The sequence below is a fragment of the Barbus barbus genome (genome assembly GCF_936440315.1).
Source record: "Barbus barbus genome assembly, chromosome: 24".
NCBI lineage: Eukaryota > Metazoa > Chordata > Actinopteri > Cypriniformes > Cyprinidae > Barbus > Barbus barbus.
Window position 1 is genome coordinate 13,052,229 of NC_136752.1, and position 7,504 is coordinate 13,059,732.

At 40.0% G+C, this 7,504-nt stretch overlaps 1 protein-coding gene across 2 annotated transcripts; it reads left to right on the forward strand.

Annotated features, from left to right (window-relative positions):
- The first annotated feature begins 423 nt into the window (after nt 1-423).
- Nucleotides 424-7,138, forward strand: LOC306843593 (zinc finger protein 513-like). Of its 2 annotated transcripts, XM_079375133.1 has the most exons (6): nt 424-615; nt 912-1,025; nt 3,041-3,175; nt 3,531-4,049; nt 4,347-5,042; nt 5,299-7,138. In XM_079375133.1, exons 5-6 carry the CDS (start codon nt 4,412-4,414, stop codon nt 6,075-6,077), a joined length of 1,410 nt encoding a protein of 469 aa, XP_079231259.1. In that variant the 5' UTR covers nt 424-615; nt 912-1,025; nt 3,041-3,175; nt 3,531-4,049; nt 4,347-4,411; the 3' UTR covers nt 6,078-7,138. The 2 variants fall into 2 exon arrangements, with proteins under 2 accessions (XP_079231259.1, XP_079231258.1); XM_079375132.1 differs by lacking the exon at nt 3,531-4,049.
- Nucleotides 7,139-7,504: the final 366 nt, after the last annotated feature.

Sequence of the window (7,504 nt, forward strand, 5' to 3'; positions counted from 1 at the left end):
AATATATTCTAAATATAGAATATTACAGTTGTTATCTGTGTTTAGTAAATATGCACATAAATATAATTGTCATTCTGAGACTTGAGTAATAGCAGTAGTAGCAAAGTAATAGCAAACTATTTCATATAATGGTACTATAGTATTACATAACACTGACATAATACTAATATATATATAGGCTATATATATATATTACTTATTACATTGGACTGTGGTACAACATACTTTTACTATATAGAGAGAAAATATTATTGATGGTTGTTGTATAATATAATATAATAATGTTGTCATGATAATATAATAAATACGAATTATTCATAGTTATTGCCCTTTATTTTAGTTACATTATCGGACAACATTCCATAAAAAGAGAAATGTAAAAATAGAGCAGCTACGTCCCCGGAAACGCGTAACTGAGAAAACGGACGTACGCGACGTAGCGGAAGAAAATGTATACAGTGGCAATTTGGAAGTCAATTAAGTTATGAAAAAAGAGCATTAATTGCCTTTCTTTGTGGTCGATGTGCTACGGAATGGCGGACCGAGAGCAGTAGTGCACCGTCAGACGCCGCTGTTTTGCCTCGACGGGAACACTGTTATTGGACGAAAGAGCAGGTATATTTATGACATCTGCTGAGCTTGACAGTATAGCTGGAGTTAAGTGTCTAGATTTGTGTGGTAATAAACACACAGGCTGGGCGGAAAGAGTCATGCAATTCAGAAAACACACATGCAATCTGTCGCACTACGAGTTTAAAACATCTTTCATTTGCTGTGAATGTCTCAAGTCTTATTGATCTTATATGCCACTGTAAGATTAGCATGCTAGCTCTTAGATGCGCCATGTATCTGTTATATGGGTTGTGTTGACGTGCATGTCAGTAACGTGTGTTATTTCAATGCTTTTAAAGGATACCTTGGAGAATGAGTTGATTGTTTTCGAGGGAATCCAGAGGAGGTTGCAAACAAAAAGGCTAACTGGAAGATGCCAAGAAGAAAACAACAGAATCCACAACCAGTCAAGTGTAAGTTGCTTTTTCTTCTAATATTATTAGCTAAATTATTTGAAACGTGCTTCATTCCTCTCATTTGGTTTTGGTTGGTATTTACTCGCGCGGTCTTGTTTTATTATAATATAAACATGGACATGTCTGTCTAGAATCACTGAATTTAGCAGACTCTTTTGTTACAGTAATAACAGAGACACACCGACTGGTTCGTTATAGTATTATAATTAGTTTATAATATAATTATAAACTATCTATCTATCTATAAATAATTTAGAATTATAAATAAATAGTGATCGTTTTGTATTGAAAGAAACATAATTGCATAATTGCACTGCCATCTGTTTTGACTCTGAATTGTGATTTCAGGTGTCAGACAAGCTGACTGGTAGATTCTTCTGATGATTATATGCTGTGTATCCAGTGTCCTTTATTTTAACATTTATAATGTAACTAACAAAAGTAGGAGTTGTTTCTGTGTTTGTGTCAGATTATGGAGAAGAGCTGAATTTAGCTGTCTACACGGTGTAATTCATTTTAATATTAAGTAATTTTAAGATTTTCAGTCTTAACTGGTAAATTAATGAATCAATTTTACTTGCTGCAAACATAGCCTGCTTCAAAAGTATTGGTTGTTTGATTGTGTCCCCTCTTTTTCTTAAGTTGTGATTATTTTCAGTGTCGTCCAGCAGATGGCAGTAAAATTACAGTAAAGCCAGAACCCGTTACAGGCCAGGTCGATGCTGCATGATAGGCTGTTTCTTTAACATATTTTCCCCTTTTTGTTACATGAAAATCACATTAAAACTGTCTTGGAAAAAATGTACATTGCCTTCTTTGTTTATTTTTACTGTTTATATTCAGATATTAATATACCTAGGCTATAGTTTTTTTTTACCCTTGTAAATAAAATATGAAAATCCCTCATTAAAAAGTTATATAAATAAAACTCGCAGTGTGATGTCATTTCCACTGTGACTAGCCATTTTGCCACTAGTAAAGATGAAAGATAAACTTCTTTCCTGTCAAGCTGTCATTTTGCAAAATATTGTGTGCATACTGATTTAGTTTGAATAATATTGTTTTATTCAGAAAATATTACTAAACAAAATACCCCCTTTACAATGCATAAATTGTGACTTAGTTGAAATGACAGATGAAATAAACTATTATAATATTATTATTCGAGATTTCCACATGGCCAAAAGTGCTTACAGTTGAAGAAACACCCAATTCTTATGATGGTTTTGTGTTTTGAGAGTTATATTTATTTTAATTAGTGATTAGGCTAATTATTAATTGTTACAAATGAACATAATGCCACAAGATGCAGTAAATCTTCTTTGTATAATATATGTAAGATTCAGCGTGACTTACAAAGCTTACAGCTGTTTACAACATATGGGTTTAGTACATATTTTTACATCCTTTGATTATTATTATTTTTTTAGATTTTGACTATTTGTTATTCAACCAACTTCTATATACACTACACTATATTGCCAAAAGTATTGGGTCACCCCTTTCTAATGAACATGTTTGACTACTTTAGTAATTTCTATGAGTATAAATCTTAGTGTTTAAGTATATAATGATATTCTAGGGAATTGTGTGCTTCTAATTTTATAGCAACAGTTCGGACAGGACCCTTTTCTATTCTAACATGACAGTGCCTCTGTGTATAAGACACGGTTCAAAAATACATGATTGATTGAGTCAGTGTGGAAGAACTTGACTGGTCTGCAGAAAGCCAAGTCCTGATCCCAGCTGAACACCTCTGGTGTGACTTTAAATGCAGACCTTGAGCCAAAAACTCATCACCAAACACCAATACTTTTGGCAATAGTGTATTTACAGAAGTTTGTGATATAAAAACACTGAAAAAAATATACACATACAAACAATAACCAGACATCATTAAGATAAGGAGAAAAATGTCACACAGAGACTGTCTATTTTGGGTCAACTTGCATGATATTTCAGTGTTGTTTTTGCTATTGTTGCTGTATTTGACCATGGCCCTTTGCTTTCAGTGGATTCTGAAGATGGTTTAGGCACTGTACGTCCAGCAAGCCTTACCTTTGAGAGTAACTTTCTCCTGGGACAAGAACTCGAGTTTTCAGATCATGACAATGACAGCAAGATCATAGGCCTTGAAAAGTTCTCAGGTGAGTTGCATGAGTTTCTAAGCCTAACATTGGTAGGGAACATTAAAGGGTTCAGACTGTCATGGAAAATCTGGAAATATTGAGGATTTGTTGATTTGTCATTAAAAGTATAAACAGTCATAATTTTACTTAGATATTTCTTGTGAATATATATATATTACTTATAATTGATGGCTACTGCTAAATCTTGAGGATTTGAAACATACTTTAGTTTGCTGTATTACTGGCATTTGTTAGGAGACATATGTGCTCAATATGGGACATTAACTGCAAAGACTGATTTGTAATATTAGTGCTATTATGCAAACGTGCTGCATTTTATCTGTCAGCAAGCAGTGTGATCTTTCATGTACAGATGGAAGAAGTGAGCCTACCGTTCTGGAAAATTTCTCTGGTTTTGGCATTCTGACAGAACATACAATTTCAAAATTGCAAATCAGGAAAAAATACACTGTGCCACCACTATTATAAGGGTCATCAAGACAGTCATCACCATCAAGGACACATTATAATAAGGCATTTAGTCATCATCATCATCATCTCCTCTCAGGGTCTTTATCATAGTTGTCATCATCATCACCATCATCATCTCCCCCTCATCATCATCATCATCATCAGCAGGACCATTATAGTCATCATCATTATCATTAGGCTGGGTAATCATCCACCTGGGGTTTCTGAAATGGGCGATATAAAGGCCCGTTCATACTTCAGACTCACACATTTCTCCAAATTGCATGTGCATGAGGAGCTTGCAGAAGGAAAGCGACGTTACATGGAAAGACAGTGAGCAGAAACACTATAGCGTTGTCTTTTGTTGGAGTACCACCTTTTATTTGTTGCATTACTTAACGTTTGTCCGCTGGCTTAGTAGGTAAGTGTAAACGCCTAATATTTTTCCTATAACTTCAGCTGTTGCTATTATGTGCAAAATTTGTAATTTTGACTACTGTAGATGCATGTGATCTTGCATAAAGGTTTACCTTTTTTGTGTGAGCATTTGTCTTTAGTAACTCATAATAGTAAGATACTAATGTTACTGTCAACTTATACCAAAATAGTCTTTTTATCAGCCCTAAACTGTATTTGAATGCTTGCACACTATCTCAAATTGCAGAAAATCTATACAGCTACATAATGTAATGCAGTTTCCTGCTGTGGTCCTGTACAGCTGACATCAGTCTGCCTGGCTTCCCCCTGGGAGACGAGGAGAGCTCCCCCTTCAGCCGCCTCAGTATGGAGAGTGATGCCGACGACCTGCGTGCGACCGAAAGCGAGCGTGAAGAGAGGGTTTCTGAGTCTGCCTTTCCCTCTTACCTTTCTTGCAGGGGCTGTGGTCAGCTCCTGGATGACCCCCTGGGACCCGGCATGGACTTGGTGGGGCCCTTCTGCATGCGCTGCTGCAAAGGGAATGCGGATGGCGTTGTGGACAGGAAGCTCTGCTCGGGTTTAGGCTTAATAGCAGAGTCTAGAGGGGGAGGGAATGAGGGCACTGGTGGCGAGGATGGTTCCCTAAAGCTCCACTCATGCACGCTCTGTGGTTTCACGTCTCGCTACACTAACCACGTTAAGAGGCACATGAAGACGCACAATGGCGAAAAGCCGTACGGGTGTCCTCTGTGCTCCTATGCATCGGCACAACTAGTGAACCTGCAAAGGCACTTGCGCATACACACTGGGGAAAAGCCCTATAAGTGCAATCACTGCACGTTTGCATGCAGTTCCTTAGGGAACCTGAAGAGGCACCAGCGTATGCATGCAGCTGTAAGCCTGGGTCAGAGTGCCCCTCAGCCAATAAGTGGCAACGGTTTAAACCACACTACCGGGGGTCAGAAGGAAAAGGAAGCAGCTCCTGCCCTCACCGAAGGTAAGTAAGGTTCTGCTTTGCCCCCTGAGGCTGATGATACATGGGGAAACTTTGGGCAATATTGCCATCAACAGGCAAACAGGTGAGACACAGGGCCCACGACAGATCTTATAAATTTGTTACCCATTCTCAGTGGGAAAGTGCCCAAGCAACATTGCTCAAAAAAGTTGCACTGCAAAGTTGCTCAAAAAGTTACCCCGTGCATCATCAGCCTGAAAGAACTTCAAAAAGAGAGTTTTAATTCAAAATCCTTCAGTTCCAGGTGCTGTGCAGTCTGCCCCGCGACCCCACATGGGAAGGGATGGGAACTACTTGCACGCCCTTGATGGCCTCAGGCTTGCACAGCAGTCATCAACAGCGGTGTTGCAGTCAGGACAGGCCGCGTCTGAACCTGCTCCCTTGCCCCCAATGTTCTTCCCCTTCACTTGTCGGCTGTGCGGCATGGCCCTGGATGACGAAGACGGATCCTCGGCTCAGATATGCGCAAAGTGCACCCTGGAGATGCTAACTAAGGACACACTCGGATGCCCCGCTGAGCGAGGGGACAAGGTCTACACTTGTGCTGCCTGCCCCTTCCTCACCCACTACCCGAACCACCTGGCCCGCCACATGAAGACCCACAGCGGAGAGAAGCCATACAAGTGCCCGCAGTGCGACTACGCCTCTGCCCACTTCGATAACCTCAAGCGGCACCATCGAGTACACACTGGCGAGAAACCCTACAAGTGCCACCTGTGTGACTATGCCTGCGGCAACCTGGCTAATCTCAAGAGGCACCAGCGGGTGCATTCGGGCGCCAAACCCTTTCAGTGCGCCATGTGCAACTACAGCTGCAACCAGAGTATGAATCTGAAGCGGCACATGTTGCGCCACACGGGCGAGAAGCCCCATAAGTGCCAAGAGTGTGGCTATACCACTGGCCACTGGGACAATTACAAACGACATCAGAAGAAGCACAGCCTCACTACAGATGGCTGGGTTAAAGTGCAGATGCCTGTAAATGAGGAAGAGGCGGAGGATGAGGAAGAGGTGTAGCCTCTTATTGCAAGACAGTCGTCCATATGAGATTTTACTGTTACTGCATAAGCTTTGTTGGTTGCTCTTCTTTTTCTTTGTGCCCTCATTTATTTTGAAAGTCATTATTTTAGACATTTCTTGGAATTGTCCACAAGCTGCTACATGAAGTCATGCACAAATTAAAAGACAGTTACCTGAATGTCCTAATGCAGGGGTTGTCCAGTCCCACTCCTGGAGGGCCAACCTTCTTGCAGACTCTAAATACACTAAACAAACCTGAAACGGCTAATTAATGTCTTTAGGATTACTTGAAACTTCCTGCCAGGTTTGTGGGAGATGGTTGGCACTAAACTCTGCAGGAAGGTGGTCCTCCAGGAGCAAGTTTGGACACTCCTGATTAATGCCTTTGAACAAGGCAGTTTGTGTTAAGCAAAGCTCTCTAAGAGCCTTCTGAGCCTGATTGTGGTTCATTTATCAGTGCCAAACTCTGCATCACTGCCATAGGAAGTTCTTCTTTAAGCCTGGAGCTACATTGCATGCACTTAAGTTTACCTTGGTTGGCTCTTTTGAGGTTTTATGTGATTGATAATTTGTCCGTCGAAGATATTCTCAACCCTACTGATGAAAATGTCTTTGCAGATGAGCATTATGTTGTGATCTCTGATCATCTTGTTTTTGCTCTCAATAATTCTGAGGGGTTGTGTTGCCTTTTATTGTTGTGTGTATCTTTTTGACTGTGAAAAATGCCATTTGTCTGAGTTTACTTGAAGCAAAATGGTGCATAGAGGATATTCGTGTCATGCTGAACATAGAGCTTTTATTTTTGTATGTGATTTTTTTTTTTTTTATCTCTGAGGAATGTTTGGCATGTATTTGCCACCCATGGCATTGTTAGCTATACTGAAGGACGACAGTATCCGTAAAACCCTAATATGCAGTTAAACCTTCAGGTTGCCAAAAACGACTGAACATTGATGGAATCTTGTAGGTGTGTGATGCTTGAGTGTTTTCTTGTTATATGCAGTGGTTTCATTAAAGCCTTAAATATCCTCAAATAAAAGAGTTTGCGTTGAAACTTCCACATCTCAATTCATTTGCCATCTTTCAGCCACACAACTGCTCAGAAGTAAGTTACTAATAGACCAGCAGGATATGATTAAGATGCTGAGACAGGCAGTGTGTAATCCTCACACTTCCATAATGAGTGCTGTAATCCTCTGCTGCGAACAGCTCTGGTAAACATGCTAATGAAGACAGAGCCCCGGGCAGCACCGGAGCACTACAACTCTTGCAGTGATCTTCATGCTGTTTGATTGTGAGAATGAGTTTTAGATGGTTTTGCTGACGTGTCACAGCCTGTTTTGAGACAAAAGCTTACATTAAAAAGAAATTTGACAATCTGTGATCATTGAATGATTATTCAAATTGTAGGAGGTCAAAATGCT